Source organism: Lutjanus erythropterus, chromosome 18, assembly GCF_056507025.1.
Source record: "Lutjanus erythropterus isolate fLutEry1 chromosome 18, fLutEry1.hap2, whole genome shotgun sequence".
In the NCBI taxonomy this organism is placed as follows: domain Eukaryota; kingdom Metazoa; phylum Chordata; class Actinopteri; order Lutjaniformes; family Lutjanidae; genus Lutjanus; species Lutjanus erythropterus.
In genome coordinates, this window is record NC_139334.1 from 5,336,987 (window position 1) to 5,350,990 (window position 14,004).

The 14,004-nt window shown below is 38.2% G+C and overlaps 1 protein-coding gene across 1 annotated transcript; it reads left to right on the forward strand.

Moving 5' to 3' along the window:
- The first annotated feature begins 1,303 nt into the window (after positions 1-1,303).
- Positions 1,304-11,633, forward strand: gnmt (glycine N-methyltransferase). The gene is made up of 6 exons (XM_084742354.1): positions 1,304-1,637; positions 4,697-4,824; positions 4,993-5,106; positions 5,398-5,540; positions 9,340-9,461; positions 11,365-11,633. The coding sequence occupies exons 1-6, from the start codon at positions 1,429-1,431 to the stop codon at positions 11,534-11,536; spliced, it is 888 nt and encodes a 295-aa protein (XP_084598480.1). The 5' UTR covers positions 1,304-1,428; the 3' UTR covers positions 11,537-11,633.
- The last annotated feature ends 2,371 nt before the right edge of the window (positions 11,634-14,004 follow it).

Below are 14,004 nucleotides of genomic sequence, written 5' to 3' on the forward strand. Positions count from 1 at the left end.
TTGATTCATCTTGGACTAAATTAATCATGCTGGTGCAAACCAGTCCATGACTTTTTTGAGTCTATTTATATGCAGAAACACGTATCCACTCATTAATAAGCCCGTGCTCCCAGTTGAACTTAATAAATACCAGAGGGGCTGCATGAAAAAAACATCTGTATGTATCAGTCCTCCGTGAGTTATTATCTCCAGTGACTGGTACTAGTGGAATCACAACTGTCGACTGCCATGTGACCTTATGCAGCTTTTGTTTATAGTGTCTTAACTGTGTGTGTGTGTGTGTGTGTGTGTGTGTGTGTGTGTGTGTGTGTGTGTGTGTGTGTGTGTGTGTAACTAAAGACAGCACATATTGTAAAATAGGAGTGTAGTGTTGATAAGACTGGGTGGTACAAACCCAACCTGGATTTCACTGGTTGTGACTGACATAACTTTACCTCTGGTCTTTTGTGGACCAAGCCAATCATAACAGGAGGAGTTCACTTTTTGGGAGGGAACAAAAAAGAAAAAAAAAAAAAGAAAAAAAAAGGCTTGGTTTCCTTGTATGTGAGGCAGATCTCTAAGAGAATTCATTTTCATTAGGGCCTTATTCTTAATTTTGTTGTGTACATTTCTGTTATGCACATCAAGCTATTTTTTCACATATGTTATCAGTTTTATCTCATATAGCTCTATGATGATATATGTGGTCTGCACTTAAGTTAGTAATTAGTGTTGTTGATAAAAATGCGACTAAATATACATTTATGCTAAGTGTGTTGTTATTTTATTGTATTGCTTTAATTTACATCTCTCATTTGCCAGCAATGTGTCCAAGCTGGATGATGAAATGACAAATGATGAAATTTTTTGTGAGGGAGAGGCCTCTGCACCACGCGTCAGTGCTGGGTGGTTTTCCGCCCTGAGTGCAGCCTCACAGACGACACGTCCCCTTGCCTGCGTAGGACTTCTGTCTTATTCATCAGTCTAGCGCACCTCCAGCCTCAAACATGTCCTTAACCCTGCCCTAAACATCTATTACCTTTAGTCTGTGGTTGAGACATCCTGTTTTTCGTCACTATATAATGATGCACAACGTGAAATTGATCCTGGAAGATTAATTTGGGTAAAAAAAAATACTTGGTCAAACGCCGGTGACGTATGCGCACGTAAACACGGAAGTGTGGGCTGTCTCTCCTTACTTCATCCTATCAGAAAGTAGGCGTTAGACCATACCAGAGTGTCATTGGGTTAAAGTTTGTCCCCCTTACGTTGCTCGTATAAATAACAACAACTGAATTCTGGGCTAGCATGTGGAGAAAATACCTGTCAGAGGAGTAGCTGGTTTTCATTCACATTCAAAGCAGCCAGTTTGCTGTATACCTTATTCGTTTGCCGTTTCAGCTAAGAGAAATCACTCTGGCAGGTACAAGCAGCAGCAGCGGCAGCAGCATGTCGGTCGACAGCGTGTTTAGGACCCGCTCTCTCGGTGTGGCCGCCGAGGGTCTTCCAGACCAGTATGCCGACGGCAAAGCAGCGAAAGTCTGGGAGCTGTACATCGGAGACACGCAGAGTAGGACGCAGGAATACAAAAGCTGGGTGGTGTCTTTGCTGAAAGAGCAAGGGGTGCGGAGAGTGCTGGATGTAGCCTGCGGAACAGGGTAATGTCAGGCTGTGTGGCAGGTCGTGACAGCTTTTAGTTTTGGCTTGCGTGGCAGTGAGGTCTCACCAAACTCCGTACAAATTTAGTTCAATTTAATGCTTACCCATGTGTATCAGCAAAAGTAACAGTCCTAGTCCAAACATTTATTATAAGTCTATATTTGCACAACACAATTTTTAATTCGGCATTAGTTCCATACGCCAAGTCTACTTGTTGTGACAGGTTCTAGTTTTGGCTTGCGTGGCAGTGTGGGTCCCACCAAACTCCATCTGAAATTCTATTTAGTACATACCCATGTGTGTCAGCAGAAATAACAAGGCCAGTCCAAACATTTATTAATTTCCTGTATTCTTATGATCCAATTTCTAATTCGGCATTAGTTCTATACAAAAAGTCTACATTGTTTCAAAAAGATCAGTTTTGCTCACTTCCTCCAGCTCCAGCACAACTGAGGCAACTGTGGTCAAATAAGATATGTGTTTCAACGTTATATTGCTAAATTATGTGCAGAGTTTCCTGTTGTGTTTATACCCACTTGAGGACTGCACTCAGTAGTGCACTAGGTCTGCAGTTGTGGAAAGTGGAAAGCAGAGTGGAACCTGTTGAAACAAATTTAGATCTCAGAATTACCCTGTAAGTTATGAATGGGTGGGGCCATTCAGAAAGTAAAGAATGGTTATGCAACTCCATAGCAGTCTCATTTTTTAATATGTGAATCTCGCCACATGTATAGAATTTGTAATTTCTGTTAGATAGAGCTGTAAACAAATATGTGAATATTTTAAATCTGAATAAATTAATTCATCTCACTTTGTTGTGCTCAGGTTCAGGTAATTCTTTATGTAAAAGTATTACAAATCCCCATTTTGTTCTATTATGAATAAGTTAGATTATCTTATTTTATAGACAATTATGTTATTTTGACTTTTCCTGGAATTTCAACTCACTGACCTTTTTAACTCTGGACAAAATCCGGATTAGGCCCGAGACTGATGAATGAAAGTGCAGAGTTGCACCAGCCAATGTGCTTGTTCCTGCCCCCAGCAGCACTCTGTGACTGGGACCATGAGCTGAGACATGGGGGAAAAGGTTTTGCATGTGTGTGTGTTAAGAAGGCTTATATGGCCTAACCAAGATGTACTGTATTGTTTGTAAAACTAGAAACTAGCTGTGAAATGCCACTTGTGTCTGATAGCCCAGCAGATGTTGGGGTCAGTGGGTGATGACCTGGTTCTGGGTTGCTGCAGGGAGTTTTGACTGGTTCCCAGTGGTCTGTTTATCTCTGTTGATAGTGTATCTGTGTTCTGGGACAGCAGCAAGGCCATTGGCTCCACTCAGACAAGAAGACAAAATACATTAACCTGTTGGTCTGCCTAGATTCAGTTGACCTCAATTAGTCTTTTTATTCTGGAGAAATTTTGCAGGAAATGCAAGATAATAATTTATTTTATCATTTAAACACTTTTACAATAGGATTTCAGTTTTTTGATCCACCTGGTGAAATGTGTTTTTTTTTACTCACTTATTACAGAACTAATAACCTTTATCTCTCTTGGTCAACAGCATCTCAAAAGTAAACATTGTAAAGCTTCATATCTCATTGAGCACTTGCTGCAGGGAGGAAGTCAGCACACAGACTCTAACCAACTGGGGCAGCGTAATCACACCCATCGTGGAATGGGGTTACAACTGGCCTCACTATTTTTGGCTGTCTAAACGTGCCTGTAATGCCAGGCTTTCCAGGTCTCCTGTCATCACAGTTAAAGGCTTCTTATGCAAGTGCTGAGCTGCAGATGATGCTTCCAATTAAGGATATAATCATTATGAGTTGCAGATGAATTACCTTGGTCGGAAACAGAGAGGATTTTTTTGTGGCTTTTGTTTTGCCCTGAGATTTGTGTTGCAAGTGAACCAAAGCCTGTAAAAAATGTTGCCTTAACTTCAGGTACGGGGTTTAATTTTTGCTGCATTTATATAGCTGTACTCTGAATTTTTGTTTTGTTTGTTTTATCTCGCTATATACTCAGTAGTTGTTAATGATTGCAGTATGCTACCCTTTCCAGGTCATTGGCCAATGAATCTGTCTTCTCGTGCTTATTTTTTAATGTTCATCCATTTAAGTCCGTGGTTTGAAATTTTCCCTGTTTAACATTAACTCACAACTAGTTACTGTTTGGGAGTTAATGTTAAACAATAGGGAAGAGTTGGGAAAAGTTGTCATCTCTCAAGGGAGTTCAGACTGTTCTGGCCTTCATGCTAGTCTGCCAGTTAGAGCTGCAAATTGATTGATCGATTAGTCATCAAAATTTATTCCAACAAATATTTTATAATCATTATAGTATACTGATTCTGAGTCATTTTTTTAAAAAGAAAAAATGTCCAGATTCTCTGTTTCACCTTCTCAAATATAAATATGTCCTGGTTTCTTTAGTTTTCTGTGACAGGAAACTGAATATCTCTCGGTTGTGGACAAAAATGGATGCATGTGTATCCAAATTTTTCAACATTTTCTGACATTTTATGGACGAAACAACTGATCGGTGAATCGAGAAAATGATTGACAGATTAATAGATAATGAAAATGATAGTCGAGCCCTGCTGCCAGGCTTGCTAAGCATGAGGAGCTACTGTCTTTCAAATACCAACCCTTCATACTTGTAAAACAGGGAGTTGTTGAACACATCCTCATTCCTGACAAACAGCATTGCTATTCGATGGTAAGGAGAGATAAATGGCAGAAATATTGGTGCATTTTGCTAATTTTCCAGACTAAATGAGTCTGGGGGCAGGCATTCTTATTTGAATAAGGCATCTTTCTTCAGATCATCTTGAAACAGTCCTTCAAAGCAGGTTATCAGGTAATGGTGTCAGTGTTACAACATTTTCAGTCAGATAAAAGATAAAGCCAATAAAAGTCACCACTGACAAACATTTTCAAAAGCTTATCTCACTTTGCTGCAGTAGAAAATAAAGTGTGTTGACAGCAGAGCTTGTGGGGTTATGCTGTTTCTCAGTCCAGAACTTGTATTTACAGAGCATATGGTTTTTATTTTGCAGAGTTGACTCCATTATGTTGGTGGAGGAGGGGTTTAATATGGTGAGTGTGGATGCCAGCGACAAAATGCTCAAGTACGCACTGAAGTCAAGATGGGAGAGGAGAAAAGAGCCGGCTTTTGACCAGTGGGGTATGGCACTTTTCATTTTGTTGAGATTGAACTGCCGTGTTTGAGTGTTCAGAACTGAGCATGATATTTAAAATTTTTGTATTCTCACATTTAAAGTGAAATCAAATTCATCAGGCATGTTTTACTCTTTTCTCTTATCTCTCTTTCCCTTTTCCCTCTTATCCTTAGTGATTGAAGAGGCCAACTGGTTGACATTATCAGAGGATATTCAGAAACCAGGAGCTGGCTTTGATGCTGTTATCTGCCTTGGCAACTCATTCGCCCATTTACCAGACTTTAAAGGTACATGAGTGATAAAGGGATAGATCCATTTCTTTTTAAAAAGTTTGTTTTTTCCCAATGACCTCTTTCATATTTTCTTTCTCCGGATTCTGAATCACAATCAGAGCTAAGTTTATAAATGAAATTCATCCCAGACCATTTCCAACTAAATAAAATCTGTCCTTGAATTGATGCTTCCAGTATATTTGTTTGAAACAATCAATTGTCAAGCCACCAACATATCAGACAATGTGGTTGAACTAACGATCATTTAGTTTATTGTGCATGTTGGTGATGTTGTATTGTTCTTAGGGGACCAGAGTGACCAAAAGTTGGCCCTTCAGAACATTGCCAGTATGGTCAGACCAGGTGGGATCCTCATCATTGACCACCGTAACTACGACTACATCCTAGAGACTGGCCGGGCACCACAGGGCAAAAATATCTACTATAAGGTACAAAAACTTAATGAAGTTTGTTCACGCAAATTGACATGTAGATGAATTGATTTGTCACACATCCAACCTCATTCCCTATATCGAAATTTCTTCTGCAACCTTTTTAGTTTATCTTGTACATGGTGTCTACATGCTGACATGACATCTTAGTAGTTGAAGCAGCATATCTGCAGAGCAGCTGCAGCATCAGTCACAGTTTGCCTACACAGGATGTGTGCAGGCGAGTATGAGTATAGGTCACCAGCGTTTTGGCAGGACTCAGAGCCCAACACACAATCACTGTAATTACATAGGTAAAAGAGAAGATAATAGACGTGAAACATAAAAATACACTTTGAGTAAAATATGAGTTGTTTACATTGCCTGTGTAGTGGAGTGTGAATCGCCAGAGGCTGCACAATACAATATTCTCACAATAGTTAAATGACAATAATATAATATTATTTTAAACATTTTGCGATGTGCAGAGTATTGTGATGACAAATGTGCCATATATTGTGATTTATTAACTTTTTTCAACTGTCCTCAAATGAAAACTTTGTCAGCATCTGTTTCATCTAATTAGTTAAAGTCTGTTGATCTTACTTCACTGGTTTGTGCAGTAGACAGACTAACACTGTCATAAAATAACTACACGTTGCTGACTGTGACCCCTGCTGACCTCACTAGAAAAAAACAACTTCAGCACCATCTGGTGGACTGATGCAGCAACTCATTTTATTATTCTAGTACCAAGTTTCTCAATCTCAGTATCAATATAATTTTATAAAATAAAAGACTGATACTAAGAGCCCTGTTATCAATAAAATATTACCATGCAAAATATCACAATACCATGTTGTGTCATATTTTGCCTACTGTGTAGACAGTTGTATTGATTTGAATGGAAGTGTATCAGGTCAGTTAGATGTAGGTGAGATGGACCAATGAAAAACATGGCTGCTGCGTCAGGTGTGCCTAAGGTCACAGCTGTTGTGCTGCTTAGTGATTCTTCATGATTGTACATTTGTGTTTCTGGATGGACGTCTGGAAGCCGCTTGCTTTGCACGAAACCTCATTTGCATTAAGATGGTTTCATTAAGTCTCATAACCGGGGGTGTAGTGGTTTGGAGTAGAATAAAATGTTTCTGTCCAGTGATTATTACTGTACACATCTGAAAATATGTGAGTAAACTCTCATTTCAAAGAGATGGATAAGCTGAGTTTACTTAGGTTTACCTCCCACTACACCCCTGCTGATAACTTACCCAGGGCTTAATACTTAGTAAATGTACTTCTGGCTTGGACAAAATCTCCAACAGAGTTGGCTGCATTTGTTTATGGGAAGCCAGAGGGGGATCCCTCGCAGTCAAATGAGAAGAATCAGTTGGTGGCTCAGTGTGTTTCAGGTTTGACGTGGCTGTCCACATCCTCCTCAGGCCAACAATGCATGTTAGTAGCAACAGAGACTGCATTTGTTTATTTCATTATATGATCTGTCATGTAAAGAAATGTGTGTTTTATAAAAAAAAAAAAAAAAAAAGTTTATATAGTGCTGTTGGCTGGAAGCTGTTTTTTTTTTTATTATTTGTGGGTGTCCTGGTGCCTTTTTTTTTTCCTCAACCATTTTGACCATGAAGTTGTTCTGATTTCACTCATTTATATATGAAACAGGATGAACAGTCATAATTTTTGGATTGATTCCTCCGAAAAGTCAAATGCATTACAAGCTTGTGAGAGGCTGCTTTAAGTTGTCAAAGAAGAACAAAAGCATCAGCCTGAATGGTACATAAAAAGGCAGTTTTTAATCTATTTTTTTACTATCTGGCATATCATTACTTTGTGAGGAGGAGTTGGACAGACAGTATTGTTCATGAATGGTGTATTTACACCATATCTAGCAGCAGCTGAGTTTAAGACCTAAATCTCCATTCAGAGCCTGCCGGATATTGTGAGATTTACAATGAAATTGGCCCCAGAGAAACAGAAGGAAATGTGCGTGGAATTGGCGGGGTTTAAGACAATTTTGGCAAATAGAGAGAAAAACAGTACTGAGGAGAGAGTACTGAGGGAAAAATGCAATTTGGTAAGATGGAAGAATAAGTTTAACTGTGTGCAGGTTGAAAATTGTAGCATCTACTTTGTAGACATACACAGTATATATAATGCATTGTAGTACCATGACAGCATACGTTTGAGTTCAAGTCATCTGAAGTTGATTTAAATCCTCTGGAAATTTGGTTTGAAATAGTAAAAATGCATATATGATATCAACGCTGAGTGTCTCATTAACCTCAAAAATCTGAGCGAAAATAAATGTTCACAGTTATTAGGAAAACTAATGGTTGCAGTCACTTGAAAAACTTCATTTGCTGATCATATTTAATTTTTCTGGACTCTGTTCAACCCGAATGGAACAGAACCTTAATTAGTATCAATGGTAACGCCTGTGTTTAACCTGCTGTTTCATAGCAATATAGCTGCCGTGGAAAAGATTAATTTTAGACACCTAAAAAAAAAATCAATATCAGTTGAACTGTACACTACATTTAAAATATTTTCACCGCTTTACTTTTCCGATCAGGAACTGAAGTGGGCAGCCATGCTATCTTCAAAGCCACCAGACTCCTTTGAGAAAAACTGTGATTTTATCTCGCAGAACACAGGAGTTTCTGGACTACCTGCCTCGATCAGTCAGTTTGTTTGTGTTATTGTGTGACTTTGTTCTTTTGTCATTCATTCATATTACTTGCTGTAGATCATGGCTGCAACTCTTCTGTTATGTGAGGTAAAATTACAGTTTTTGTCAAGGGCCTGGAGTGATATAACAGGTTCAAGTCTTTATAAAGGAAAAAGTTTGTTAGAATATAGTTGCTGAAAACATGTAAAAAGACTGAGAACCCTGTCGTACTGAATAGGGTTAGACTAGTAGACTGTTGTTCACTGTTTCTGTGTTCAGGATATTTTGGGTGGACCTGAAACATGGCAGTCCAATAAAGCTGCTGGACAGAGCGTCCTTGTTCCAGGTTGATTTCACATCATAGTGGTGTTGTGACAAACTCAGAACACACATCTATTGTTGCTTTATAGTATCTTTCAGTTCCTCGTTGTTGAGTTGACTCAGAATCAAAGAGGCAGATTAAGCGGAAGCTGAAAGGTTTTGATGCACCTGTTTGGTGGTATGAATTTTTTTATGATGGTTTGTGGAATTAATTGTGTAATTTTTGTAATAACTGTCTGAGTGTAACCATGCCCAATTCGAACCTATTTCAATAAAGTGTACAAAAACGTAATAGATAATATTTTGAATCTCTGATCCTTTTTAGATGCTAACTATAATGTGCATAGTAAAGCCCTAAATTTCATAGTCAGATAATATGGATTTGGCTTTCCAGTGGCTTTAAACAACCGATCCTGAAATTTATTATCTAGCTTATTGGCAAAAGCTTTAAAAATTATGATAGAAATATAAAGACACAACAGCAGGCGCCAACAGCAGAGAGCCATATTTGATTTACGTCATATTCCTCCAAACAAGTTCCATATTCTTTAATCCAGCCAAAGACAGAGCTATCCAGCTGGAAGGCCTAAACATGAATACTAAGTCAACAGTCGCGTGCTCGAGTAAAATCCACTTCTGATGCCTCCGTAGTCCCACAGTCTGCTCTCGTGGTCCAACAGTAAGAGCAGCTTCCTGGTTTTGTTCACTCACTTCTAATCAGGCTTCAGTCTCAGTCATTACTGCAAAAAAGAGGAAAGGTTGTTTTTCGGTGCTTAATGCGCATCAACGTGTGTGTGTGTGTGTGTTGTGTTGCAGAGTGATTTAACTCAGGACATCTCTACCTCGGTGCTGTGGGTCAACAGTAAGCCCCATATGATCACCCTGGACTACACCATCCACGTGCCCCAGGCCGCCCTCCACCATCTTCCTGAAGTCAGGTATGTCGGTGCTCAGAAGCGTGACTACAAAACACTGATGGCAGATTCAAAGTGTCCTGTCATCAAATGAGACCCCTCACTGAGATGCTATTGATTAGACCACAAATGTTTAAATAAAAACCCTCTGCCACTCATCAGAGCTGGATAATATGGGAAAAAAAACAACTTGCAACACTGTTCAAAAGTTTAATTTAGTGCATTCAGATGGCTTATAGGACTACTGTACATGTTTAAATGGTCTTTCATGCTTTCAGGTTGTAAAAACAAATAGATGTTAATTTGTATGAAGGGTTTGCAAAAACTGATCTGTACATAGAGAACAAAATACTGTGATTCAATCAGAGTGACACGAGAAAGAGTTTGCACATCGATGTTCTCAAACACAGTCACAGCTGATGGACAATGTTTCCCAGATGTGTTTATGTTTTTATGTTATGTATATATGGTTTTATTTTATTTTATATCATGTGTTGTATTTTGTGTGTGTTATGATGGAACTACATGCCTTAATTTCATTGTACAACCCTGTGTTGTATAATGATAATAAATGTACTAGAATCTGTGAAACTTGAGACAAAGATCCCTCTGAGCAAAAGTTAAATAAGAAAGAAATCACCCATCATAGGTCAAAGAAACTGTTAGCTTAGCATCAGATTCTGTAGAGAATTAAATAGGAACAGATTCCTGTTTCAGTGCCAACCGCTTGATCATGTCCATAACAAGCTGGAATTAATAGGCGTGTGGCTTTAGCAAATCTATTCTTAACACTTCAAAGAAACAGAAGGTCAGTCTCGGGTTAACTGGATCACTGAATATCAGCTGATTGAGCTGAACTTACCATGAACTGAAAAATCACAGTTTGAACCTCTTCCATCTCCCACTGAGTGGACCACAGAGGGCCCGAAGAAAAATGGATTCCCAAAATATTTAGTGGCCAGTCGCACCATTGTGTTTTTAATAGCAACTAACTATAACAATAACCATAACAACAAATAAATGGAAGTTAAATCATGAATTTTTTCTTTTGAGGCTGAAACTATTTCAAGTATAAATAAAACATTTGGTGGCTGAATGACACTGTTATTGTCCATGTTAAAATAAACATTACTGAAGGGAAGAAGAAACACATCAATATAACACCAAACTTTAGAACTGTAGTGTGCATTTTATAGTTTTATGTATTTATATCTTGAATAAATGTATTTTCTAGAAAATAAATTGAGTAACTGCTAATGGATAAAATAATCAGAAACTTCAGAAATGTCTGTTTTTGGCTTAATCCAGCAAATTAAATACTCATAAAATCAAAGTATTTCATCAAGTTGATGCAAAAGTTATATAAAAATCCAGTATTACCATTAAATAATTTGCCTGGTGTGACACAGTCCACACGGAGATGTGAAGCTGTAGTTAATGACCGATACTGGATTTTGGGGGCAGATGTTGATACAGATGTGAGGAATGTGTCATCCAATATCTTTTATTAATGTATATAAAATCCCAAATTACATCAAGGCACTGAAACAGTTACCTTTCACTGCTATTTCTTTAATAAGAGTAAACAACTGTGAATTAAAAAACACAAATAATACTTGAATTAATAGAAAGGGTCAAACAGACATAAAACTCTGCCTATTAAACTAAGAAATAAAAAATAAAAGCAATCTGCTGACACCGATATAGACCAGTATAAGCAATCTGTTACCTTAAGTGCCTTGTTTTTAGTGTTTCCTGCACCGTTGTTCTGTGTTTGCGGTGCTGTGCCTGTGTTGTATGGCTGGGAAGAATTTTTTCTTGTTTTGTGAAATCTCTATCATCAGCCGAGTCAGACACAATAAAAACTACCTTTTATTGAGTGTGTGGAGGAATTCTAATCTGAGCGTGCTCTGTTTGTCCTCCTCAGTAAATTCCGTCTGTCCTACTACCCTCATCGTCTGGAGAGCTTCAAAGCTCTGCTCAGCGAGGCCTTCAACGGCAAACTGGAGCACAGCGTCTACGGAGATTTTCAAACGTACGTCCCCGGCCAGACCAAGGCCCCTTGCTACTTCATCCACGTCTGTAAGAAGACAGCCTAAGAGTCCTACCCGTCAACTCGCTGTACACACACGCACTATTAGAAAATAATATCTCTCTGTCCTCTTTAAGTCCCAAAATGCACCTACAGTTCTCCAAACTGTATTTGGAGATGTTTTAAAAGTGTAAGAAAATTACAAAGTTTTTTTAAGGCCTGGAAAGTTATGATTCATATAGTTTGCTTTTTTTTGATAATTTTAAAATTATGTATGCTAAAATGTTAAAACATCAGAGCCTCTTTGACTTCAATAAGAACAGTTTGTTGATTCTAATATCTCTTAAAACAGTTAAACCCGGTGTGTAAAACACAGTGTGCTCCTTAAACAAAAAGGTCAAACATGGTTTGAAAAATCTATTCCAAGCGTATCGGACCACTGTTTTTGCGCACATCTGGTATCTTCTCAATGTGCTGCCTTTATGTTTTCCTCCTTTCTGTTTCCTCCCAGTTTCCCACCTCTCTGAACTGTGATATCCACGACGAACATGTTTTGAAATGGTGCTGCTGTACATTAGTCATATTCCTCATGATGGAATACTTGACTTTAATTGCCAGTAATGTACAAAGTGCTAAGATATATTCTTAGCCTGTTGTATTTTGTAGGTTTGCCACAAAAGTCTTAAAAACATAGATGAAGCATCTGTGTTCTGTGAATACGGTAGCCTTTCTTTTATTTGTATTTGTGAGCTGCAAAGGAAAATCTCATTTAGGCTTCCTGTCTTAAAGTTCAGGCTGATCTGAGACAGGCACAGCACGATGGCAGTTTGAATACTTCAATTCAGTAGCCTTAATTTTATGACAGCCACCGTATGTTCAATTTAATTTTGCTCAATTTTAATCCTGCACAGTCATTGGCGTCTTAAATAAGACTAGGGTACAGCTAGCGAAGGTTGTGAATCACCCTGACACCTTAAAAGGTGTGGTTAACCTGTGTGGAGTGTCAGAGTTCAGTCAAGGTTTCTCCACCCTGAAGTGTCCTTGACTACCTCACCAAATCCCGACCAGCTCCAGAGCTAAATCACCTCTGACCTCTCTGAAGCTAAAACACTAATCAAGAGAATCAAGTTTCTAAGCTTCTGACGGTTTCTCTTTTTTTTTGTGGCAGTCTTTTGCTGATTTTCAGTTTTTCTTATTTTGTAGCACAATTACGTTTTTATTTTATTCAAGCCAAAAACAGCCTTTACATTTTCTGGTAATTACCACTAATGAACATGCAACAGGCCAGGAGTGAGTGTAAGCCATCTTTAGGTGACAATGAAAAGTAAAGTCCCACTGAGGATTCATCCAAAACTACTAACAAAAACTATATTCTCAGAAGCCAGAGAACTGTGTTTAGCAAACCGTTTAAAAATGCAAACAGCTGCATTAGAGTAATGACATGGAAAACCCAAACTGTACAAACCAAAGATGTTTGAAAAGTGTTTTTTTGTTTTGTTTTGTTTTGTTTGGCTCAATCTTGGAATTTTTTGCCAAAACCTGAATGTTATTCAGTTGGGCTGCACAGTCCTTGTCTGAAAGAATCGAGTTTACCCAAATAATGAGAGGAACATGCTGGAAGAATCATTTATTTTGCCGTATTATCCAGGTTCAAATACATCTTGCTTTGATACCAAATTAAAAATGTGTTTTTCATTGAAATGAGAAAGGAGCTCTACCACAGAGAAATCAAATATTATCACTACCCCTGCTGTTTGCCTTAGCAAGGCCGCATGGTGCATTCAAATGCTGTGCCAGTGCCTCTTGTAGAACAAAATGTACGGTACGTGGTAGTTTGTGATTCAGATCAACAGTAGGTTCAGAATGTGGTAAGAATGGCTGGATGTTTGAGTGGCTCTGAAAGTTTATGTAGAGATAAAACTATTTCAGAACAGTCTTATTACTGTATGTTGCCACTTCTTTAAAAAAAACAAAACTGTAAAAATTTCTTTATTGACAACGATTACTGGAATTCTTTTGCATGGAATTAAAAACTATTTGAAATAAGCAACCTGATTGTCACATTTTTGTTTCTAGTCTTGTGTGACATAATAAACAGATATGTGCATACAGTAGAATAGAAGAGGGAAAATCACGAAGTGGATTATGCCTTTTTGAAACAAACGCTTGTTTTCTATATCAGGTCCAAGATGGGATTACCCAGATATTGTGCATACAAAGGAACTATTGGTCCTTACATAGTCCTTTTCTCTAATTTCTCTAGATGTTGTGAGCTCATCAGCAGTGTTTGTAGTTACATTTGGTAGGTTTTCATACTTCAACATAACATTTTATTCGAAGCCTGAGCCTGAAAAGATACCCACATATGTCTCTAATCCTACACTGGAGTTCTGGTTATACTTAATGAAGAAAATTATCTCTCGGAGTATAAGTGCATATTGACACGTCACAGAAGAACAGCAAGATGAGGTGAACAGACCAAAACAGTCAAATGTCTGAGGAACTGTTTGCTGACGGCCACTGACAATTTCTTTA

What these genes read in the sequence shown, in the direction of transcription:
- gnmt (XM_084742354.1), top strand. Translation starts at nt 1,429, where the DNA reads ATGTCGGTCGACAGCGTGTTTAGGACCCGCTCTCTCGGTGTGGCCGCC. An exon ending in GCAAAAATATCTACTATAAG is followed by an intron (nt 5,541 to 9,339) that starts GTACAAAAACTT and finishes GTTGTGTTGCAG; the next exon opens with AGTGATTTAACTCAGGACAT. An exon ending in CACCATCTTCCTGAAGTCAG is followed by an intron (nt 9,462 to 11,364) that starts GTATGTCGGTGC and finishes TGTCCTCCTCAG; the next exon opens with TAAATTCCGTCTGTCCTACT.